Source organism: Lissotriton vulgaris, chromosome 2_1, assembly GCF_964263255.1.
Source record: "Lissotriton vulgaris chromosome 2_1, aLisVul1.2, whole genome shotgun sequence".
NCBI lineage: Eukaryota > Metazoa > Chordata > Amphibia > Caudata > Salamandridae > Lissotriton > Lissotriton vulgaris.
In genome coordinates this window covers 1,311,068,565-1,311,094,825 of record NC_141687.1, presented here as the reverse complement: position 1 = coordinate 1,311,094,825, position 26,261 = coordinate 1,311,068,565, and the positions used below count along the sequence as shown (strand labels likewise).

The window sequence follows — 26,261 nt, the reverse complement described above, 5'->3', positions numbered from 1 at the left end:
CGGGTTGATGATTTGGTGGCTTCTTGCCTAAGATACTAGTTGGAGTGGTTATGCCACGTTTTTTATGGTAAAGAGTTAGTAACACATCGTAATCCTCACTATAGTCAAAAATTGCCCCCAAACTAAAGGAGTCCTGGCATGGTTTCTGAAAAGACTAAAGCCAAGTTTAGCAAGCACAATCAACAAGCTGTGAATTTGTTGTTGAAAATGGCAGTTGTTATGTGTTTTATTTAACTAAAAGTGATCATTTATACCATTAACATGAAAAGGGAGCAAACACCCTGTCAATACTGAGAATGCACAACTACATGTGTGTTTCATATTATGAATTTATGCAGACCTAAATAACTCTGATTGATATAAATATCTGATTGTTAGCCTTCAAGACATCCTGTGCAACTTGGCAGATCCCTTATGTGCCCTTGTTTACGGCCAATTTGGAGGTTTTCGTTTCCTTGGCGTGGCCTTTACTATATGGCACTTTATTATAACTATTTTAATTCATTCTATAACTTTTGCATTGTAATCTGCATTTATCTTGTTTGAAATTTGTATCTTGTGTTTTTTTATGGTTCGTTTGAACCAAAATAAAGTTGATTAACTGATTGACACAGACAGAAAAAGGATTTGATTCGGACAACCTCGTGAGCACCATGCAATTTCCTCTGAGTGACTTTTCTAGCAGCGCTCAATTGGCCTGATAGAATTTTTCCTTTTCCCAACATGCACTCACCTACATTTCAAGGGTTCGTACCACACTCGGCCAGTGCCTTAGTCTCACCTGCTGCCTAAGGTGTTGCTAAATAGATGTTCCCTAAGAGGAACACATGATGATGTCTCAGGCACGATCTTTGGCTGGGTGTTTAAGGTTATTGCTGTATTCATATCTTAATGTTTAACACAAGATGGGTACACATTTTAATTGGACCGTTTATGATTGGTCAGAAGAAGGTCTGACACATTTCCACTGTATATTCTGAACTATGATTACTTAGTTTGTCCTGACAGGTCTGCTACCATAGAGAAACATATTAAGCACAGAGAGAAGTCACCTAGTTCAGCTGCTCTCTGTGGCTCTGTAGGTAGAGAAGAAGAAAAGGAGTTAATGGAAGACTTGATCTCTTTTTTCTTGAGGAAAAATGGCGGGGGGTGGGGGGGGAGACGAGAGAAAGCATGTCCATTTTCCTTTCCCTCATCACCTGATCATTCTCAGAATCCCTTTCCACTTTAAGGTTCCAATCCACCAACTGTCAGCAACAGATTAGCAGTACAAAACAGCTCTTAGAAAAGAAGGCACTCTTCCTGTACCCTCTGTGGAAAGGGCCATGGGGTGGGGTCTCACATATTTCTTATGAAATAAGTGTTGAATTCTGTACGATTATCAACCTATGGCAGATCAATCTATCATTGTCAAAAAGTCATTTTAAGATGGACCGTTTACAGCACATCATACCTCTAGTTTTTCCAGGAGATTTTAGGGCGTATTTACAGAAAATGTCAGAACGCGGTGCTACGCTAAAATTGGTAATGTCGCGCGGCAACATTTTTAAAACTCAGATATGCGCCGTTTTTACAATAATACGGCACACCCCTGTGTTTCTACTAGCACTTGCGCTAATAAAGCTGCCTAGCAGCAGCGCAGGCAACCTGGCTCTATGTCGCAAGGGTGCCTACACTGCCGGTGTGATTGTTTATGTGGAGGAAGGGACTCCTTCCTGCACATAAACAATCTTGAAAGGCGATTTGCTCTTTCTATATGTGCTGCAGAATGCAGCACACATAGAAAGAACAAAAAACGAGGAAAAATTAATAATTTCTCCTCGTATCACCAGTCTAAGACCATGTACTTCCTGGTCTTAGTTTTTGGCACTGTCCCAGCCTTGTAAATATGAGGCAGCATCCAAAAGCAATGGGTGTTGCAGCAAAACGCCCATTTCACCCCCCTTTCACGCTAAATGAAGCGTGAAAAGGGGCCTTATTTACAAGGCTGTGTTAAGCCATGTTAAGTGGCTTAACGCTGCTTTGTAAATAAGGAGAAGAGGATATCGCCACCAGAACATCACTAAAAGTGACATCCTGGAGGAGATATCCCCTTGTAAATATGCCCATTTGTGTCTTTTTTGGACTTAAAAGACACTTATCTGCATGTACCCTTTTAACCCCTATTATTATCAATATCTACAATTTGCTGTGGAATATCTTCATTTGCAATAGCTGGTCCAGCATTTAAGCCTGAAATCATCTCCACTTACTTTACCGAGGTCTTTGCTCCTCTGTTGGGTATTCTCCACTATGACGAGCAGTGGCGGCTGGCGACTTTTGAAAGTGGTAGGTGTAAAAGTTGGGGTATGACTTTTATGTAGTAAGCGACGCAAGCCTTTTCAATAGACAAACGTGGGTTCCAGGGTGGTTCCTCCTGACGTGAAAAATTTGAAAAAAGTTTGGCAATTGGTGCATTTTAAAGCAAATTAATTTAGTGCTAAAGCAAAGCTTATAAAGCAGTAGGAATGTATAGTCTTGAAATATTAAACACATTAAAAACTGCCCCATATCTTACTGTATTAATATATTCAACAGTTACTGTAATAAGCAAATTGTACAGCATGACAACTTCAGCCCTTTAAAGTGTGTGCTTGCCCAGTGTCTTGTACTACATGTGGCACCAACTTTGGGAGATAATGCTCTAACCAGGCTTTGAAAGCACCCACAGCTGCAATTAGTCGTATAGAAAAATTTGCAGACTGGTCTTAAAGTGGGATGAAAAAAGTGGGGCTCTCTAAAAGGGAACTTGTAAAACAAATGTCTGTGATTCCCAGAGTGTGCCGCCTGCCTGGTATTTTGGCTTCTCTCTAAGATGTTATTACAACTAGGTGTACACAACAACTGACGTACACCTAAAAACTGTCAGTACTATTGGATTTGTTAATGGTTGTTAGCTGTTTAGGATAAATGAGTAATAACAATGATTTGTTATAAATAATTACAATTGGAACGGTTTCAACTCTGAAATTGTGAGTCTGTGAATTAAACACTATTGAGACCTGTGCACAAAGTTTTGGACTTCAGTTATGTGCACTTTGGTAGATATGTATGCTCTTTTTGTCTACATATGTCATCCATCTGCACGTCTTCAACCGCCTGTCTTTCCTCTCCAGTATCCTCTTTTCACTCTTCCCAGAATGCACTTCCTCTCATCTCCCTCACTTCACCTCTTCCAAACATACATTGCACTCACTCACATTTAAGCAACTTATTTCCTTTTGCTTTTTGCCTTGAAAATATTTTATCTGTCTACCCCTTCACATATATTTCCACAGAATTTAAATTGCAACTGGAATACATGACCATTGTTCTGTGCGCTTTGTAAAGAGGCCAACCCACTGACAGGCACTTTACTTTGGCTTCAATCAGAGCCCCTCATAAACACCTGGCACTGCTCAAAGTATGCACTATGCAAGAGTAATAAGATGCACTGAAAAATACACAGAAACACAACGTGATAAAATAACTAACACTCTTGGGTAATGCAAGATTAAGTAAAACTTGTGAAATAAGAAAGGAACTAAATTTGCTGGCAATGCATTAACGATTTTAACATTCATTGTTCATAAAAAAATCCATGTGTTTGGCATTAATGTTAAGGGCATGAAGATAGGGCCATGTTTATCCTTATACAGCAGATAACTGTCTTCGTTATAAGCAAGTATTTCTCCCTTCATGCTTGACTTGGATATGTGGATCATCTTCGCAGGGCAACATAAGCTCTGCCTGTCTTTTGGATCAATTTAGCGGGGTAACAAATATAGCAGTTCTACTTCTGAAGGGCCCAGTGAATCTGCAGACAGGGCCTGGGGTGTCACAATGGGGAGTGTGGCGGCGGGGTAGCATGATGTGGGGCCTCAGCACAATACACATAACACAAGATTACCATTAAAACACTTATCATTACCGAGACCAAGGCACCAAGTTGCACATGCTTGCATCCAGTTATACGCGTGAGTAGTGAGAGAGGATAGGATCTATGCCTGTGAATGACGAACTGCTGCCCTCACGCATGGATGGAGACTCCGACGGCCAAAACCGTGATGCTGAAAGCGTTCCTGGCCTATAGTGGATACTACCATAAACTACAATGGCAATGTAGGCCTTTAGAACAGTAAGCCCTGTGTTGTAAATCTCAGTTTAGAAAGTTGGTTTTTCTGCCTAGCTTCCATCTCCTGCTTCAGGGAGAGGCAGGGCACGTAGTCTGGGACAGACAGCTCAGACTTAAATGCATCGATTTGTTTAGAAATACGATTGTATCTCTAAATTAATAGATCTATTTAATATTTGCATTTGGGATCTGGTTGAGCGGCCTAAGTCCTGATATGCATCTCTTCCCGCCCTGCTATTACAACAATGGTACTAATAATAATAATAATACTAGTATTTATAAAGCGCGAACAGCTGCCTCAACTAGGAGGCGTCCCGGCGCTGTGAGGGCTCGACAAGAAAGCTAGCTGGGAGTCTGCAACTTATAGATGCTCCGAGAACAGCCACGACTTAAGCTGTCTCCTGAAACTTGTTTCTGATTGGGCCTTTCGCAGCTCAGGAGGTAGGGAATTCCAGAGACGGGTCACGTTGGCTGAAAAGGTCCGGCCACCCAGTCTGGCCCTTTTGACTCGTGGCACACTCAGTAGCACCTGATCATTTGAACGAAGGGAGCGGGACTGTGTATATCTAGGCAGACGGGCTCTCAAATAATTAGGACAGGTGCCGTAGAGGGACCTATATGCCAGAGTAAGAGTTTTAAATTTTATTCTACTGGCAATCGGGAGCCAGTGTAAGGCCCGAAGATGGGGAGAAATGTGCTCTTTAAAAGGAATATGTTTAAGCAACCTGGCTGCCGCGTTTTGCACCGTCTGCAGCCTTTGAACCAAGTATTTCGGGAGGCCGCTATACAGGCCATTAGCATAGTCCAATCTCGAGGTGATGGTCGCATGGATCACGGTTTTCCGGCAAGACTCGGGCAAAAGCTTCAGGACTGGGCGGAGATTCCTCATTTTGCTCAGGCAGCAGCCTGTGACCTGATGGATCTGGGGCGCAAAGGAGAGATTTTCATCCCACTTAACTCACAGATTTTTAGCCCATTGGGAAGGGGAAGGTGGAGTACCCATCTCAGTTGGCCACCAGAGCTCAGCTGGAGGGTGACTGCCTTTACCAAAGAAGATCACTTCCGTTTTTCCCGGATTCAATTTCAGCTTATTAGTATTCATCCAGGAGGCCACATCCTGAAGGCACCCCTTAAAGTTTGCAAATGCCACCTCTGTCACCTCAGAGTAGGGAAAAACCAACTGGGTGTCATCCGCATAAGATATTGCGGTGACTCCCCAGTTGGCAATGAGGGAGAAAAGAGGGGCAAGATAAACGTTAAACAAAAGGGGGCTAAGGGCAGATCCTTGCGGGACCCCGCATCGCAGTGGCTTACGCTTTGAGTCACAAGTGCCTAGAGTGACCCTCTGCGTTCGGTTTGACAGGTAGGACTGCATCCAACCGAGTGCCTGATCTTGTAGGCCAATGTCTGCCAAACGTTGGATCATCCTAGCATGGTCCACCGTATCAAACGCGGCCGAGAGATCCAGGAGCATCAGCAGAGCTGAGTCCCCTGAATCTAACGACCACCTCAGAGAATCAGCCACCTCAATCAACGCCGTCTCCGTGCTGAAGCCGGGTCTAAACCCGGACTGAGTCTCATGCAGGATGTTATTAGATTCAACATGAGCATTCAGCTGGCGATGAATTAGTTTTTCCAGCATTTTCCCGGGAGCTGCCAGCAGAGAGATAGGACGGAGGTTAGTTAAATCCTCTGCATCCCCGTTTGGCTTCTTTTTCAGTGGAAGAAGCGTCGCATGCTTCCAACTCTCCGGAAATTCCCCAGTGTCTATGGAAATATTCCAGATATGTTGAAGCATAGGTGCAATAGCGTCCGCTAGAGGTGCCCACAATTTAGGCGGACAAGGGTCCTCTGGGGAGCCAGACTTACACCGGGTTATCTCTTGGCTTGCCTCAACTAGCGGGATAGGTTGAAATTTCCTCAGGGAGGCTGGGGGCCGGCCCCCATTCTCTCTATCCTCCTTGGCCGTAGGTTTATGCGGGCCAAAGGAGTCATAGACCATCTGTATTTTATTGTCAAAGTAGACAGAGATCTTATCACAGAGTGCTATGGATTGGGGGATATCCCTTTCGATACAGTGGGGCTTCAGAAAGGATTCAACCAGTTTAAACACTTCTTTACTGGGGTTCTCTGCCTGTTGAATAACGGAGGCATAGTAACTCTTTTTTTCTTTCCTGATATGCTTGTGAAACAGCTTGGTGGCCTCTTTAAATTGTATTTTTGCTAGAGGGCAGTAGTTTAATCTCCATTGTCTTTCGAGCTTCTTACAGGCTCTTTTTTCCGCTCTTAAATCATCAGAGAACCATGGGGCCGTGGGAGAAGTTCTCTGCGCTGTCACCCTTTTTGCTGGTGCTACCGTCTCTACCATGCTGCTAATCCAGTAGTGTAATGCCTGGGCATCCACGCTGGCATTCATGGTACGCTTGGGCGGATCATGGGACAGAATTGGGTTCATGATGGCCGGAGTAAGATTTTTCCATTGCCTCTTCATGTAAGAGTGCTTGCTTTTTCTAGATTCTACACTATCTAATACTAGTGTGAATGGTATAAGCCAATGATCTGACCATACTACTGGGAGTGCATCATCCACTACTATGCTTTCTAATGTGGAGAAGATTAAATCCAGCGTGTGTCCAGATCTATACTATTCTCCTGGATCAAGATATCGCCAGTAATGCACATTTTTATAAACTCCACACCCCCTCCCCTGCTGATGGGCCGCCCCGGAATTTTAGAAACGTAAATTTGTAAGGTTGTGACTAAAACCTTGGTTGTAGAAGCTGAGAGTTGGATGTCTGCCCAGTTGGGTGGGTACTCCATAGAATGAGGGTGAATGGAGACCTGGAGAATTCTTAACCATGGCAATCCCCGTGTCTCGGCTGCTAGAGTGGGAGCTACTTTTTGGGTGGGGGACTAGTGGTGGCAAGTGTGAATGGCATTTGCATAGCCTCATGGAGGGAATGTGTCGGCCGCTTTGAATGATTTCAACAAGATGTCCCAAACCATTGCGATCGGCTCCTTTCTTAGGCCTCTTTTTTCCTCTCTTCGGATAGCTACACTTTCCGCCAGCCCCCATTTTTCAACCTCTTCCTTCCAAGTAAGCAGTGTTGGGGCCACGGGGGATTTCCACCCCCTAGTGATACCTCACTTTGCAAGGAGAAAAGCCAGATCTGCGGATATGGCTCCCGTGCTCTTTTTGCCTTCTGTATAGTCCTAGTATTCTTGTCTCTACTGTGTGCCATCCTGTGTCTCCCACAACTTCTTATAAGGTATCCGCTATTCTACCCGAGTATCTCCCAAGTCCAGGTCAAGACCATCACATGGGTAAAAGACCAGCATCCTGATCAGGACATCTAGGGCAGGATGATAGGGAAGATGGCCTGTATTCTATGTGGAGTAAGGTACGCTCTCTGTGTTATCATATACTGGATGTATTTAAAACAGGTGTTACGGGATACACGTTTTGGGTATTCTAAAATCGTTGCCCATTCTTTGTCCGATAGTGGTCTGTCAATGGCCTGTTCCCATTTAGTGCGTGTTGCAGTTAGAGGGGATGGACGGTGTGTGCGTATTCCCCGATAGAGCCAGCTAGTTAGGTGGCTACACATCCCCATAAGGTATATCAGATGGACCAACTTGTGTGCATTTGGTTCTATCCCGTTGGTTGCCCAGTGTCGTTTGATGTAACGTATCAGATACGCATGAGTCAAGAACAGTGTCTCTGTGACTCCGCGCTAGCTTGTGAAATCAGTGTGTGTGTAACATTTTGTCCCCAAAGAGGTCCCCTACCGTTGTCACTCAGGCCTGAAACCCGGGTTCTAGTTTGCAGGTGGTTAGTGTTCCTAGATTAGTGGGAACGCCCAATAGTGGTATATTGGGAGCAAACTCAGGGATAACATTAGTGTAGTTTAATGCCTGGTTCCAGTATGTGAGTGCAGTTTTAATTTGCATTCCTGCAGTGTGTGGAATAGTACTACCTGGGGAGAGCAGTCTTTGCAGTGTGCCCTGTGCTAGCATGCGCTCCGAATAAGCAATTTCCTACAGATTGCGGCCTGCTAACCAATACGAGAGCCATTGCAATTGTGATGATAAACAATACGCATGGAAGTCTGGGGCCCCCATCCCCCCAGCGTCTGATGGGAGTTGCAGCTTCGCTAAGCTCAGGCGTCTGCAGCCCGTGCCCCATAATATGCTGGTCAGGAGTGTATTCAGTGTTGCAAATACTGCTCTCGGGACTACCACTGGAAGATTTGTAAAAAAAGTATCGTAAACACGGGAGCATTACCATTTTAGAGATTGCTAATCTCCCTGCCACCGAGAGGGGCAGTGACCGCTAAAACGTGACTTGAGTCTTCAGGGAGCCGATCGCCCTATGCAAGTTCCCTTCTGTAAGATCTGGTTTGGTTCTATACATTTTAATCCCTAGGTATATGAAAGTGTTGTGAGCAATTGTTTTTTCACGGTTTCCGAATGGTATAGTCAGCTCTTCCCTGTTTGTGCAGAAGGGGAAGGCATAGGATTTTTCCTAATTTATTGCCAGCCCTGCTATGTGTTCAAATTGTGTAAAGAGCTGCGTAGCAGTGTCCAAGTTATTTCGCAGTCTCCTGGTGTATAGAATGATGTCATCTGCATAGAGTGAGAGAGCATAGTCGGTGCCATTTATGCTTATACCCCATCCCGCCAAGGACAACCTTAGTTTGTGAGCCACTGGTTTAAGGGCCAGAGCAAACAATATGGGTTATAGGGGGTAACCCTGCCTTGTACCCCATTGTATTTGGTATGGTTCTGAAATATGCGATCCGGTGCGCACCCTTCCTGTGGGAATGTGATACTATAATTGGATCCAACGAGTGTAGCCATGTGAAATTCCAAATTTCTGTAGCGCTACCAGCATATAGGCCCATCCCAGTGTGTTGAATACCTGAGTAATATCTAGTGTTACACAACCTGCTTCTGATTCTTCTGTGGTACAGGCGAACATGATATTGCATAGCTAGAGTATATTCAAAGATGTGCTATGCCCTGGTACCGGGAAACATTGATCTATATGCACCAACTTCGGTACAAGGGGCTGAAATAGATTGACTAGTATTTTACTTAAAATATTATACTCCGTATTTAACAAGGAGAGCGGACGGTATGCGGACAACTGAGTGTGGTCCCTCCTGGATTTGGGAAGTGAGGTTATTAGTGCTTGTGTTGTAGAGAGGGGCAAAGTGCATGTCTCGAAGGGTTCCTTATACAATTTCTTCAGCTGAGGGCAAGTTGTTGCATGTAGGTGGCATAAAACTCAGCAGGCAGGTCATCTAGCCCAGGGGTTTTGTTATTAGGGAGGCCCTTGGTTGCAGCTTTTATTTCCACTAGTGTAATAGGTTCGGTTAACATTGTTTTTGTTCTCATCTGACACATGTGAGAGCTACTGTTTCTAGGAAGGCGTTAATCTCTAGGTGGCCAATCAGTGGAGGGACCATGTAAAGCGCCCTGTAATGGCCATAGAAGGCTTTATTAATGTCTGTTTGTGTAACAGCCCTGGTATGCTGTGGAGACCAAATTTCCATTATAGGTGTGGTCTGTCTGATTCTACATGCGTTTTGTATAAGTAAGTGCGGTGGTCTATTATATGCAGTTGGTCCAGTAGTTCGGCATATTAAATGTGGGACTCCTGGAGGTCCAGTTTTGCCGTGGGGGCTCAGGCCACCCTAGTTTCAACTCTGTGTAATTTGTCTTCAATGTCCTGCAAGTCTCGATGGACCTGTTGTCGGGCTCCTGAGGAGGTGTTAATAGCTGTGCCCCTTAGTACTACCTTGAATGCTTCCCATTCCACTCCTACAGAGGGCGCCGTACCAGCATTTTTCGCAAAGTAGTGTGTTATGGTAGATGCTAGTGCTTCCTGATATACCCCATCTTCTAAGTGACGGGGGTCTAGTCGCCATGTAGGTACCGGGGCCGGGACACACCCCCATGTGAATGTGATCTCCAATGCACTGTGGTCTGATATTGTTTTGCCTACATAGGCCGCTCGAGTGGTTTGTGTAACGACGAACTGCAAAATATATGATTGATTCATGTGTGAAGATCATCTGTGGTGGAGTAATATGAATATTCTCTCATTCCCTTATTGCGGTTACACCATATGTCCATCAGTACCCATCCTTGTCCCCAGTTCTGCAACGTTTTGGACTGGCGTAGAGATTGGGCCCCGACCAGGGGGGGTTGGGATCTATCTAAAACAGTATCAGCAACCGTATTCAGGTTGCCACCAAGTACCCGGCAAACATCTGTCCAATCCGCCAGTGCCATGCTAACTCTGGCATAGAAGGGTTCCTGATGGGGCATATAAACTTCATACCACTATTGGGTTACCATCCAGTTTTCCCCTGAATCGAGACGTATCTGCCCTCCTTATCTATACGTTTCTCTTGTACTGCAAATGGGACCCCAGATCGTAACCATATAGCTGCTCCCCGGTCATAAGCAGAGTAGGTTGTGTTATACAATTGCCCTCTCCATTTATTCTGTAGATGGTGGCCTCCAAGGTGGTTAGATGTGTCTCTTGTAAGAACACTATCTGTTTTTTTCACTGAGGCAATTGCGCATGTACTCTGTGCCTTTTGTGTGGTGATCCCATTCCCTTAATGTTCCATGTAATGCAGTTATAATGTTGTACCATTCCCAGCCTAGTCATTGAAGTGAATGAGGTAATCCAGTTGGTACAGAGTTTCTATGAGTTAGGGTCCGTCAGCATCCCTGTTAAACACCCCAATACACAGTCCAACTGCAGAACTTGGTTCTACTAAACAATAGAAACAACGCTTATTAATTCAACAAATCTAAAACTTGCTACTGCATTGGGGGGCCATGGCTAAATGTATTTCTTGGGAACCTCCAATACTCCAAAAGTAACCTCCCACAGACCAAATGGGGGTGCCAGCTCCCACCCCCGGGGCCCCACCACCCACGCCCTGAGTCCGTGTTCAAGTCTCTGGGGTAATTAAAGAAAGCGGACATCCGCCCCCAGCTGAGAGACTAATATAGTTCTTCTGTTGTACATAGTGTTCACAGGCTGCTTTCGTGACAGTCTTACATCCTCTGGCGGGGAAACCAGGAATCCTCTCCCCCATATGTATGTGTATTACTTATGAACCACACCACAGGAAGCCTGTCGTAGTATTACAGGCTTGCCCATGCAGGCTGACCTTACCTGAGTCTTTTAGTTGAGAATTTCGTTCACCGTGTGTGATGACCGTGAAGAAAACAGCAATGGCTATGGTCCGGCACTGATTGAGCTGCGTCTCCCATAGATGACTCATCATCCATGACTATTCTCGTTTCCCTGAAGGTGGCAGCAGAAATGATGGCCCTCCTCTGTTCCCCCAGTGCCTGTGCAGGTGTTGAGGTTTCATCATCGTCAAATCGCTTGGGTTTAGAACGTTACTGCTGTGATTGTCGTCGCCTGGGTTGTGACTCCCCTGCCTGCCGAATTGATAGGTAGGTCAGGAAAGGTGTGCTCAATTGATTCCCATGCTTCTGCTGAGGTGTCAAAGAAGTTACTCTTTTTAACATGTATAATTTATAGTTTTTCTGGATATAAGAGCGCATATTCCAAGTTTGTTGCCTGTAGATGTTGCTTGACTCCGTGATATTGCGCCCTTTGCCTCTGCCCTTGGAGTATGTAATCAGGAAAGAAGGAAATTTGTGCATTATCTTTCATGATTTGTGCTTTCTTTCTCGCCACTTGCAATATCTGGTCTCGGTCTCTGTAATTTAGAACTCTGGCTATGATAGGGCGAGGCGGCATGCCCGGTACTCTTCTCCGTGTGGGGACCCTGTGGGCTCTCTCAATGCAGAAAGTGTCAGTCAGGCGTCCTGGTGGTATGAGTGATTTGAGCCAGGCTTCTATGTAGAGCGTCACATTTTGACCCTCTGAATTCTCTGGTAGGCCAATAATGCGCACGTTATTTCGACATCACCGTCACCCCGCATCTTCTATCCGTTCTTGTAGATTGGTGTTGCATCCACTCCAGTTCGTTCGAGTGTGTGTTATTTTTGCTTTGGGAGCAGTTCCTGTACTGCCATTTTGTTGGCTGCCACCGTGCTGTGGTTATTGACCATACAACAACGCCTTTGTGGTTAAGTTGTCCCCCAAATAGGCCCTGCTGGGAGGTCTGGCACTTGTTTCACATCCAGCCAGCTCCTCAGCAGTTGTCGCTCTTGGCCCCTCCAAGAAGGACGTTGATGTTTGACTAAGAAAGTAAAAAGGCACTTCGGAAACGTCGCAATACTGCTCGCCGGGCCCGTGTCGTTTTCAATGATTATACATCAGTGGAACACAGTGGAACTCGATGTCAGGGCATCAGTCGCACTATAGTGGCTAATGGTGGCTTCCAGGGACGAGGGGTTACACAAGACCCGGAGCAGACGTTGGATCACTAGGGGGTCACTAGGCCCAGCTAAACACCTCCCTGCCACAGTGATCAGCTGCCCAGGAGCTGAGAATGTATAGATCTTGGGAGATGTGCTTCCTTGCAACCAGGGCTGGGCGTGGGAACCCCACCTCCTGTAAGCTCTTGTGTTGTGCCAGATCAATCTGCTCTATGCCTGCAAAGAGGGCCCCCGTGATAAGTGCTTTCTCCACCTAGGATTGCTGGGTGCAAGTGTCACTGTAGCGTACTCCCCAAATGCCAATGGGGCCGCAGTGATATATCACTGGTGGGAGCCATTACCTCGGGCCACATCAAGTGGGTCTGACCACACTGCAACACACCTCAGGGCTTCATCCACCGTCTAATCCCGGCGTGGGCCTCAGCAATTGCTATGGCGTGCTGCCTGCCCTGCCCACAGCTAGGTTCCACTCGAATCACCACGGACAAGGTCCTGTTTTTGGTTCATGGCCTGTGGCCTGTGCCGGCCTTCAACGTGCATAGGGGATGTTGCGCAGTGTCGGGAACACAAAAGTCATCTTCATGTTTTTTTCTGGAGAAGAATGTAGTGGGTCCTGCTGTTGAATCAGTAAACAATTGCTAAGGAATGGTTAATTCCCCCATTTCCTTGTCCGCTCTGCTTTCCAGTTCTTCCCCGGAGGCCTCAACTTTTGGTTTGAAAGTTGAAAGATTTGGGGCTCCAGCATTTAGGTTTCTCTCCTGCTTTTGCCCCCCTGGAACATCAAGCCTCCCAGTATCCTGCCTCTTTGAATGCTTGTATTCATCATTTGTCTTCTTTCAGTTCTTGGTGTGAGAGTAAGGAGATCAGACATTGCAACTGTTTGTTTGATTGATTATTCCCCTGCCCTAATCGTACAGCTTCTGCAGGAAGTACTTTATTTGGTTCGGTCTTCTTCCAACCTTTGAGTCCAGTGGGCTGCCATATGGGCTTTTCGTGAATATTGGGGTGGTGTGGAGCTGATTTATTCTTGGCAGCTAGGATGCTGAAGTTGTTCTCTTGGTCCCATTCTCAAATCAATTCTTCTTCAGCAGTATGGGGTTTACCCTTGATTTATTCTGCTTTACATTGTTCCACTTTTGAACCATTATAATGTGCCCTCTGCAAAGCCTTTCCTTCAAGGGATTGTTTCTAGGGGCACATAGATTGGGTAAGCTTGGGTCTCTGGTTACCCGTTCTCATTGACTATGGATTGTTTCCGACAGGTGGATCTGCTTCTTGGTTGGAGGTGGGTGCTGGAGGGGTTAAACTTGGTTGTTGTATGCTCGCTCCTGTATTACTACAAAGGGCTCAATGATCATCTTCGTTTTTGTGGTTTATTTCATTAAAAGCTTTGGTGTGCTCTGTCCTCATTGTCCTGGTGGCGGTTTTCCCTTGACCGCTTATGCTTTCTTTGGTACAGCCTCATATTAGTAAACATTGAAGAAAAGAAGTAGATGAGGCGGTAACTTGTTTACTCAGATTATTTAACGCAATCTTTGTATCCCCAAAACATGCCATGAATGGAATTATGGCTGCTTCTTGGAGCTAGGGTAGGTGAGTGGTAGCCCTGGAGGTCGTGGAGTCTGCTTCAAAGAGGATCGCGGGCAGGTTTTCTGTATTTAAGTGGACAGTGGGGTGCCTATCAGGGAAGTGCCAACACCTTGTATTAGTAAGGACGAGATTGCGGAAGACGAAATTGGAGTAATGAGATTACCAGTCACTATTCAAACCATTCATGAGATACTGGCCATGAATCATTTGTCCTAAAGAGCATCAAGAACGTATTTGCCTTGAACCTGTAAATGAACATTGTGAATGAGAAGTCATGTTACATTCTGAAGGAAACTTTGAGTAAAACTAGAGTAGAAGTAAGACTCCATGGGCCATATTACGCTGAGTGCCTCGAATGCACAGTAGGCTTGTGTGCCCACCTTCTGAACCCCAAGGCACTTTGATATAATATAATAATCCATATTTGTAAAGCGCAAACAATCACCCCTAAGGGTCTCTAGGTGCTGGGGCAGTCGGGAAGATTAAGCAAGCTATTGCCCAGATTCACATGCCGCTGGGCTAATCTGCCGCCGGCACCGGAGATCGAACGGTGGTCCCCAGATTCTGGAGTCATTCGCCCTTGCCGAGGCGCCACACCTCTTCCTCATAGAAGGGTCCACAGACCCTTACAGACTTCTGTAATACAGATCTAACTGTGACTATGTGTGAGCATGCATGATCTCAAGGAGGTAATCCCTCATTTGAAGGGGGTGTCACCACATGCAAACGCTTTGCCTCTGCGCTCATGTCATATTACAAAGGTGCATGTAGAAACAGAGACACATATAAAGTGGCAAACAGGCAGTGCGCCCCATGTGGGGTGGCCACTGAAAGTGGGGGAAAGGGGTTGGCAGGAAACCAAGGGCTTCCCACTGCTAGCAGCTCAGTCACTCCCTGCACCCGCCAGCAAGGGGGGGGGGGGGGGGTTCTCTGCCCTCCTTTGTAAGACAGACTTGTGACAGCCTGTGCTTAAAACAGCTGATACACCTTTCACTAATGCACTGCTCCCTAGGCAGGCACAAGCTTGTAGCTGCTGTGGGGGCAGCCCTTCAATAGGGTGCACTGACCAGGTCTGCACCCAGCGCACCCATTTAAAGGTCTGTTGTGGCACAGACCAGGACAGTGAGCCCTTTACACAATATGGTCACAGATTTCTCTTTCACAGGAAGTTTGAGAACAGGCACATTTTCTTCTGCTGTAGGAAAGATGTTTGTTAGCTGTGCTGTATGAGAATAATCAACGACTGACTGCAATCCCTACCATGGTTCCAGTACGTTTCTAGCTGTTATGGAAAACGCAATTGTCAATATGAGACAGGCAGGGGCTTGATGGCTCCTAGCTTGCAGATAAATGGAGAAGCTGGAGGATGTTGACAACTTATGTGAGTAAGGCGGACATGCCTAACTTACCTGCCTTGTGTGGGAGGCACTTGTCAAGTTGCTTGTGTAGATTGATAGTGGGCGCAGCCTTTGTTCCGCGTCTTTCCTGCATTACGCCCTGCAAATAAATAACGCTGCAGATGTAGGTGGGAAAATGTCTGTTGGCAGAATGGATGGAGGCAGCTGGGGCATGAAAGGACACCGCCCGTAAATAAAAAAAAAAATTAAATTGCACAATAGCAAAAATTGCATCTAGAGTGCATTAATATTTGCCCAGCTGTGAAATATCTGCAAATCGATTGATAGCAACCAGCATATGTACAGGGTTAGGGGGCCTGTTGACCCAGAAGGTCAGCGTGTGATCAGACAGAGTTGTAGTCAAGAGAAGGTGCTAGTGGGATAGCAAATGATGGCAGGGGGCAGTTATTGGCCAGTGGGAATCTCTGGAATACAATTGGGCATTTGAGGACGAACATCTGGGCAAACATGCATTTTCAAAAGAATGTGCGGATGAAGAGATGAGAGAAAAATAAAGCTCAGTTGTCACTGTCCCGTTCCTTAACATTAGCCAACGTTGTGCCTATCCGAGAGTCGGTTACTGAGTTCTCAATAGCGCCCCCTACTGAAGGCAATACAACCTTCTTCTCAGAAGTGGGAGAATGTGGTCCTTAGAAGCTACGATCTCAAGCTTTTCTTTCATTAAACGAGATGGAGAGGGTTTGCAAGGTGAAAAATCTGAGGAAAACCTGTAGCTCACACATTTTCAAAACCCTGCAATCAAACTTACTGTTCACATGATCCAGTTTCCTCAAAAGAGGCTTCTTTCAGCGGTTGGGGACTTGTACCTTAATGGACTCAGCTGGAGCGCTCGTACTTGTTCTCTGGAGGAAGACAAAACGGCACTTGTAATATTTTTCTCGTGTATTTCGTAGGACATGTGTTTTTATTTAAACCACGCAGCCATTGACTGTAATTGAAAAGCTCATGGAATGAATATGGATTCCCACCTCAATTATTTTCTGTCTGCTGTGAAATTGTGAAGGAATAAGGCACTGTCTGGTGCAAGTTGGGGGGGTGATCGTGTTACTTGTAAAACGAAATAGGTGTGCTGTGTCCTCATGAACAATTCACAGCAGCCGTCAATCACTCACAGCCGGCTGATGGACAGTACTAATTGAACGAAACTGTACACGTGGACTAAACAAACCGAATCGCAGAGAGTTGAGCAGTGTGTTGTTCTCTTGAAATGTCTTTCAGTCCTCTCCACTTAAAATGAGAGCTCTGCAATTAGATGGCACTTTATTTTCCAGTTTTTGGGGCTTTCCAGTGCTTGAAATGGAAAAATAGAAGGGCAGGTACTCTGCACTAGAGTACCTGCTTGTTTCTGAGAAGTGCCGGTACTCTCCAATCAAAAGTATTAACCAACTCTTGAGAAGTGCCGGCCCATTTGAAGCACTGGCGCTTTCTTTTAAGTTCAAGCCTACCAGACAGTCAGGTTGTCTCGTTGAAAGAGACCTATTGTCAGTTTACCAAGAACGTAGTGTGCTTAAAGCAGCTCATTCGTTTGATTTATTTGTCACTAATTTTCTTGCTTTTTAGTTGATTGTTTGCCTTGTTTGTATCCCTCCGCTGGAGCGTATCCTCTTTACTTGTGTCCTTACACTGCTCACGTTTAGGGAACAATTTTTTCTATTTGATTAAGGGCTTCATTAGAGTGCATGTGTTTTCCAGCTGTCTCCCTCGCGTGCTTTTCTCCCTCAGTGTTCCATGTTGCTCTCGCACTCTGTGCTTCTCCCTAAGCTCTATGTTGCTCTCACTTGTCTGTGTGGTTGACTCCCACACAACATTATGTGTTGTTCTCGCCTATGTGCTTCTCCCTTCAACCCCTGTGCTGCTTCTTTCTCTCCCTCACGTGCATCTACCCCACCCTCATTGTAGCTCCCTATCTTGTGTGCTTCTTTTCCCTTTCTCCCCAACACCCACTACCACGACTTGGGTAGCGGGTGGGGTAGAGGGAGGTGGATTTTTTTTGTGGAGGGCAAATTGCTTCCTGCCCTTCTGCTTTATAAATAAAAGTATTTTTGCGCCAGTTAATCCAATTTTTTTTCTATTTACTGATTCATCCCAAAGCTGAGACCTCCTGGCTTTGCCAATGCCGGTTTGTAATTGCCTACCTTAACCAGGTTTCAATTTTTTTGGTTCAGGGTAGAATTTTATTTATTTCCAATTTACAGAATTTTACATGCAGAGGTCAGTGGTTTTACGAGGCAGCTTTAGAAATTTTGCTCGACCTTTAAATGTCTGCAGGCCAGCATTTCACACTTCTGAGGTTGACAAAATGAGTACCATTATGTTTAGCAATAACAAAACGTAGATGATAGTTGCACTGCAAGTCTGCAAGGAATATAGGTCCTTTTATGGCTTTCCCAGATCCTCACTAAAGGGCACCCAGGTAAAAATAGTGCTACAGTGCAAAAACAATGTTGGCTGGTTCCGATGTATGGGAATTAATGGAAAAGCGAAAACTGAGAAACCACAATGGAAGAAACCAAATCATGGAAAAACAATTTTAAGGAAAGACAATTTTAAGGAAATACAAATGAATCCCATTTTAAAGGTAAGATCATTTTAAGAAACATCCAAAATCACACACGTTGGTGAAGATTAAAGGGAAGTGAGGGATTTTTGGGTTAAGAGATGAGTGATGCTTAGGGGTGATGAGAGTTTTTTAAGAGTTTAGAGATGGGTAAAGTTTTGGGGTGGTGAGGATTTTTTAGGGATTAGGCATGGATGGAGTTTAAGATGGTAAGGATTTTTTAGGGTTCATGGATACGTGGAGTTTAGTGGTGGTGAGGGGTTTTTAGGGTTCAGAGATGGGTGGTGTGTATGGTTTTATTGTATTTTTATTATTATTGTATTTTTTTTAGATTTTACGGATGAGTGGAGTTTAGGACTTGTCCGTGTTTTTAAGGTTCAGTGATGGGTAGGGCTTTGGGATGGTGAATGGATTTAAGTGTTCGGCAATGGGTGGAATGTAGAGTGGTGTGAGGCTTTCAGGGTTCGTGGAGTACATATGAAGAAAGTGTTTTTAGTGTTCAGGGATGGGGAAGTAGAGGAGTGGTCATGGATTTTAGGGATCATGAATGGATGGTGATAATGGGATGGTGAGGATTTTCTTGGGGTTCAGGGATGAGTGGAGTTTAGGGATGGTGTGGGATTTTAAGGGGTAAGGGATGGATGGGTTTAGGCATATCAAAGGGTTTTTAAGGTTTAGAAAAGGGAGGAGTTTAGGAATAGAAAGGGCTTTAAGGGTTCAAGGATGGGTGAAGTGTACAGGTTAGAGATAGGTGAAGTTTAGGTGTGATGTGGTGTTTTTATGGTTTTAGGATAGTTGGAGTTTAGAATTAGGGTTTTTGAGGTTCAGGGATCGATGGAGTTTAAGATTCAGGGATGGATGGAGTTTATTCGTAGGGAGGTATTTTTGAAGGGGAAGAGATGAATGGTGTTTAAGGGCGGTGTGGGTTCAGCGAATTAAAACTATCCAAAGAAATTGTTTGACAGTCTAATGTAAAGGATTAAAATAAATACCTTCCACGGAAATGTTTGGAAAAGTAAGACCTACAACCATTTCATTTACACCTTAAAAAAATATGTATATAAGCACATTTTGAAAGAATAGACATTCTAGGAATTGGTTTCTATGACATGGTAAATGTCATCCACCAGAATATTCCAATTAAACCGTTTGGATAAAATGGTTTCTCAGTAATGGTATTGCATTAAATAGTTCTATATGAAATCACGTACAACCGACTAGTTCTATACAAATGTGAAAAACTTAATTTGTCATATAACACATTTATTGATGCGATTTCGCTGTTTTACTGAGGTCCGGTTCTTAGCGGAGTGACAACGGCCACATTAAGACCTAAGAGTTAAAGCACTCAAGTAATCTTCGGAAGTCTACTGGTGCATTAAGACACTTTCAGTTAGAAAAGTTAACCATTTACAGAAACTAAAGGAAGACTCAGTTGTAGAGAAAAATGTGATTAACATATACGCAGGAATCTGTTTCATAGCGCATATAAAAGAGATGTGCATTTATAAACAACTAAAAACATAAAGACAAACATGTTCTATCTATTTTCTGATTGGTACAGCAAAGCCACGGGAAAATAACAGAGCTGTGAGCCACTTTCAAAGCTGTTTTACAGGACATGGGGCAATGGGAGTATTCTGCTTAAGCATTCAAAACTAAATAATTTAATATGAATAGACCTGGGACAATTTACCAAAAGTGTTTTGTCTGTGTCCTCTTTAGTCCTCTAAATTGTATTGCTTCATGAGTTTATATATTAAGACAGTGCCATATCTCTGTAATTGAACTGCATTTACAGTGCCACATCACTCCTAATAAATGGGGCTCATCACCTTCAGGTTTACATTGGATTTATCCATTGGAATGAGTGACTTGAAAACGTTTACAGGTTGCAAGAAGCAAATTGATGTATGCAGTTACTTTGACAACTCTGGCTCCTGCACCTTGGTTTGCATTTGCTAAATCTATTATAATTCAATTTCCTGTCACATTAACATGCGGTATCCCTCTAGATTGCTCTGCTCCCTAGACCTTCCTGACAGAAATGATCCCTTGTGTGTCATTTCATTACACCATCGAAAGCAATTTGTCGTTATTGATTGCAATCAACAATCGCGCCGTTTGCCTGGTTTGACAAGACTGATCCCCATGAAAAGGATTGTGTCCCTATATGTCTAACAGAAGCCGCTTGTGTTAGCAGTGTCCCCTCTCTGTTGAAATGCAGGTAGGGAATCTCAGCAGAACAATCGACAAGATAAATGGTGTGGCACGCTGCCCATATGACCCAAGGCACAACTCGACGGCTGTGATTACGTCGCGGGGTGAACTCTACGCCGCGACGGTGATTGACTTTTCTGGAAGGGATCCAGCCATCTACCGCAGTCTCGGAAGTGTTCCTCCTCTTAGAACAGCGCAGTACAACTCAAAGTGGCTCAACGGTAATTATTAGCATCTGCTTGAAACAAATAATGTTCACATATGTAACCTATTTATGTCTTTTATGGGTTGAAAGCAATGTACATAGGACTGAGAGCTGTCACGTGTCAGTGGTTGCAGCAGAAACAGGAAGGCCCATCATTGGCATATGCAGAGGCATGAAACTAAAAAAAATGTGTCTGACCCAATAATACAAAGGGATTTTTTTCATGCAAGATGCATGGTCAGACATGCAGTAGTTTTACACATATAGATCACAACTGTAACGACTTCATTATAGCTATGGTTATGGTTTATGGGAAAAAAATGTTTTGATCGGGCATTATAAATTTGAGCCCTTCTGATGAATCTGCAAAACATTTTCCAGAGAAATTGTAAACCACTGGTAATTCATCCAGTTTTGTGTAGAGAGGTCCAGGGGGCCCCGAAACATACATTTATTTATTTTAATTACAATAGGGAAGTTTTAGGCCAGGCTTTATACATAACCCTGGAAAGATGACTAGAAGTGGGTTGAAGACGGGTGCAATTCCCTTCTGAGTGCCTATTGTAATAAGGGGTAAATCGGTCTTTTGTTTATTAAGAGACATGCTCTAAAGTGAGTGTAGCAAGTTTATTGAATACAAGAATGAATCAGAAACATGAACAATGTTGGTTGCTCCTTTTATACAAAGGGTGAACTAAAAAAAATGGCCGAAGGCACATCCTGTGTCCAGACTTCCAAATTATGTTTGGAACAGTGCCCGGTGGACCCTTACATCAAAACACCATGCACAGTGGGCTTTGCCCCTTTACACCTCAACTAAGTGTCTATAGGGCATACATAGCCTGTGCCTTGCCCAGTGGGTACTGGGAAAGAGCTCTAGCTCCACCATGTGCTAGCATCCAAGCACCTTGTATGTACTGGGCACAAAGCATATGTGTTCACTATACATAACCGAAAACTTTGTATTATGCACTGCACTATTTGGTTATCTATAATTTTTTAAAATAGAAAATGGGCCAATTAGATTATTGAGAAAATTGGGAGCCAGGAGTATATTTTGATTTGTCAGAATTTGTGTCCTTCCACAAAAAGTGCTTGCCTTCACACAGTTGTGATCATTTTGTTTATTTTTCCAGCTGCCTGAGCTTGAACTTTCAGGGGCACACACATGCCATTGTAATGCTATTAAAATGTCTTAGATAACTCAATAAATTGTTATTGTCTGGCAGCAGCACAAATTAACGTACATGGATTTTTAGATATGGCTTGACCAGGCAACTATCCCCCGACCTTTTAACCTAATACAATATTATTCTGCAGTTCTTTGCTTCCACACAAATACATTTTCATTCCCATGCTATTTAGTTGTAATGCTTCACATTACTGTGCAAATTCCTTTTCAATGCTAGACCTATTGACATTGCCAATACTTGTATTTACTGGCAGCTAGTGAAGTTGCTATAGGCCTTGACAAACAGACTGCCTTCTCGGGCAGTTCAGAATCAGGCATGCTGTTGCATTTTACACCCCCTGTAGTAATAAGCACAGGGGGGTGGGGGGTGAAATCAATATGCACAGAGAGAATAAATATAACAAACAAAAGATCCTAAAATGCCTTTCAAGGAGTTCTGATGAGCAGTAAACCGAGGTATACTGATTTGTATATGCCACCAGATGCCTTTGCTTGGCATTATATGACCTTAACAAATGGATTCCCATCAAGTATATGTTATATACCTGATAAAGTAAGAATGTATTCTGTGTCTTTTCTTGAGGTTTTTTTATACTTGTTTTTTATGTTTTTGTTTTTTGGGAGAAAGGTTCTTTGTGTATAAAGAATAAAATTGCCTTTCTTTGCATGTCAAATTTTTGAAATAACCGTTGATCTCATTCCATTGGTAAGAGCTAAAAAAAAAAAATGGAAGGGCACTGAAGATTCAGGAAGTTTTGTAGTTAAAAAAAAAAAACCTAAACGATTGCATATATCCAGCGTGAGAAAATCAAAAGGTTGTAAGACACCTCTCTTTGGAAATTGAAGTTAGAGAAAGGCCCACTGTCATCAAGAATAGCACAATAGTTTTAGCTGCCCATGCAAAACAAGATTTACATGCTAGAGTATTACCTATATGCTGAAAAGCATGTCATTTTTAGGGTCTTTCATTGTAATTTGCCACCACCACTAGATGGCCTCCTACAGCTGCTGCCTTACCTCACCTTACTAAAGTGACGACCCTTTCGCTCACAGTAGGCCCTCCCTCTGAAATTGCTTTGTTATTCGTGCACTAGTGCGCATGTATTTTTTTTGTTTCTGTCAAGGATTGGAAGGCTTTTGCAGCTACTGATACACTGTGACTCATTCATGTGCAGGGATGGAGCTACTACCTGCTGTTGAAGGGCTGAGCGGTGGAGCATGGGGGTGCAAATTGTGCATTGAGTAAAACGGCCATTTTGTGTGACTTAACTTCTGTGTCGCTTTTAGAAAATCGTGTTAAATGCCAGCACTATCTTCATCTTTGGGACAAGCTGAGCTGTGTATTCATCACACACTCTGGGTATGAGCTTAACCAACAGCTTAAAAATATTTCCTACACTTTCAAACAGTAACCACACATTTTACATGGCTTTGCTAACTTACCTCTTTACTGTGCACGCCTCCCGACGTCACAGATATTTTCAATATTAACACATGCAAACATCTCCTAAAAGCAACATTGGTTATATAAATTGGGACATCACCTAACTTGTGAATTTTAAAATTTCTCTTTGTAAGATTTACAATCTATTACCCAGGGCTTTCCATGACTTCCTGGCTACCATGTGATCTTTTGGTTCATAACATAGCGCAGAATAAAAGCTTATATAGTAGTGTTGTCAAGGTGGGCAATGGAGACCATTAAGGCTCGCTTCCGAAGGCTTTACCAGTTGTTAAACCCAGAGGCAGGACGGGTATAATGCTTGTCCATCTACTGAGGGTTACAAAAAAAAAAAAGAAACAGGAAAATACAGTTAGGAAATCTTAGGAATATTGGAGCAGAAGTTCTCTACCAGCAAATATTAACCCTGAGCCACTTCATTGTCTACAATAGAGCGCCCATCATACCAGTCTTCAAATATAGCCTTAGAGCGTGACGTAGTGAGCTCTACTGCCATTAAAGGCACGGTCCAGCGTCAAACAAGGGAGCAGACCTTTAATGGCCGGTAGAGCCCGCTACAGAGGGCTCTAAGACTGTTATAACATTCCGTCCGTAGAGGGCAGAATGCTCTAATTTGTAAAAAAAAAAAAGGCTTCATGGAGCCAGAGGGGGATGAAATCCCCTTGGGCTCCTTAAGGCCTTTGTTCAAAGCTGTTGCTGTGAGCAAACATTGTAATGTTGATGCTCTGGGCTTCTACTGGCCATTGGAAGCCCGCAGCACTTCATTGTCTTCAATGGAATGCTCAACATTCCAATCGTTCTAATAACATTTACAACACTAGGACACAACCCATCCGTACTTGGAAGCACTAGATATATTTTAACAATTTTACATTATCAAAACAGCATAAGATTTTTCCAATTGTTTTTTTTTTTTTGCAGAACCAAACTTTGTAGCTGCCTATGACATTGGCTTGTTCACGTACTTCTTCTTCCGGGAGAATGCTGTGGAGCACGACTGTGGGAAGACTGTGTACTCTCGGGTGGCCCGGGTGTGCAAGAATGACTTTGGGGGCAGATTCCTATTGGAGGACACATGGACAACCTTCATGAAAGCCCGGTTGAACTGCTCCCGCTCGGGCGAGATCCCTTTTTACTACAACGAGCTGCAGAGCACTTTCTACCTTCCAGAGCAAGACATGATCTATGGGGTCTTCACTACCAATGTGTAAGTTGCTCTGTTTTTATTCTTCTCTTTGAGGCTTTGCTGACTTTTTCACTTTTATACATTCTTTTATTATACATTTCTGGCTGTGCAAAGGTCTTCCCTTGCCCTACTCCAGAATAATAGTCAGCCTTGTTATAGGGTGGATGGACACATGGGCACTGCTTGGAGCCATTAACCACAATGAATACCCAGAAGAGGGCTTATTTATTGAAGACTTGTGTTCTCGTGGAAAAACATTATTCATAAATCATGCATCATGTTGGTATGTGAACTATTAACACAAATGTGTAATCCTTACTAAAAGATGTTGCTTAGGATGTATTTGATAAATCTCTAGGTTCCGGTTGGCCCACGACGTGGCCTCAGCCAGTCACTGTGCTGTCGTGCTGGGTGTATACATATCTTTAAGCCCCTCGGTCTCTCTTTACCAGTAAACTTAGTGCTTCATTTTCCAGCCAATTGGCAAACCTCATTGTTTTATTTTATTTCATGTATTGTTTTGTTAAAGGGCTCAAATAGAAAATCTCAACCTTTGTTCGTCTGGCAGCCTTTCTCTTTGTTGCTTACATACTTCATACATAGGTTTGAAATAATACTTCATACTCCTGAATTTTTAAAGAGTAGAGACATGAGTCTCCATTTCAGGAAAGGAATGGAAAAAAAGTCTGTAATGTATGGCTGTCTCCCCTGACTGAATCAGTTCCTCTGGGTCTGTCCCAGAAATCCTGATGAAAGCGAATGGGGACATCACTGTAACTCCTGATATTCAATTGCTGATCCTCCTCCCCACCACGACTACATTACTTGTCTGACAGGTTACTCCACCCTTGAGAAGTCCTTTGCCTGAGGAGAGAGAATGTTAAAGTAAAACTTGAGGTCACAATGCTTTTCCTGAGTGCTCCGACTGTGGGTTGTATATATCCCCTGCTCCAGGTTTGATCCCATTCCCCCATCTCTGGATGTCTTTTTTCCATTGGCGGATGGGCTCTTGACCTTTCCTTGGGATAACCCTTGCTCACTCCTATTGGCTGTTCCCAGATGGGTCTTCCTGCTAGCTCAACATCTTCCTAAGAATGACCCTTCTCTCAATTTGCCAATGTGAGCACCAGAACCAAAGCCCCCCTGTGTTGATCGGCAACATGCAATATTGTTGGGTTCACAGACTCCCACACCAGGATGCCGATTGCATGACCTACCTGCTGTCTCCTATGTGAACAGCATGGTGCAAAATGCCCTGGCACCAGGTGAGACATGCAGTGGTGAGAGACGGTGTCCTTGCAAGACGTCAGACGGGGGTAGATTTGATAGCAGAGCCTGTGTCTCAGCTCTCCCATCTGTAACAGTGAAGGGCCCTTAGAGTTAGGGCATCAGTCTGCAATTTGCATCATACAAAATTGTCTTTATTTGCTGTTCTCCGCAGAGTGAAAAATGGGTGTGTGGCAAACCAGAAGTTGTCTAATGCTGATGGAAGGATGTCCCAGTTGGCCATGATGGGTTTGGATATCTAGCGATTTAGTGCGACTTTCCAGGTCACTTATTAAAGGGGCACTTTATGAGGCGTTCTTTTTCAAAAGGCTGACTGCTAAGTTGGACTACAGTCTTTTGGTTCACTTTGTTTTCTGGCAGTGGCAGTGTCCCCTCTCATGGTCACAAAGTCACCAAAGCATGTTACAACACAAAAGGATTCCATGACTTTGTCTACTTCGTGTGGAGATTTGGTTTCCTAGTTTTCTCTGTCATCTCCACACGGTGTCCCTGGTTGTAAAATTTGAGCCATTCACTGCAGCTCCAGGAAATTACTAGTGGTTGTGCTTAAGTTACACTGCTTCTCCGTCTCCTTGTAATATGTGCATATGCCATCTTTCCAATTTCTTT

At 44.0% G+C, this 26,261-nt stretch overlaps 1 protein-coding gene across 1 annotated transcript in view; it reads left to right on the top strand.

The window, feature by feature from the left end:
• SEMA5B (semaphorin 5B) overlaps positions 1-26,261 on the top strand; it is an 848,743-nt gene that overhangs the window by 534,636 nt on the left and 287,846 nt on the right. Inside the window, exons 8-9 of the mRNA XM_086957072.1 lie at positions 20,328-20,541; positions 24,101-24,386. Of these exons, the coding sequence (XP_086813198.1) occupies positions 20,328-20,541; positions 24,101-24,386 (500 nt within the window). The remainder of the gene's footprint in view (positions 1-20,327; positions 20,542-24,100; positions 24,387-26,261) is intronic.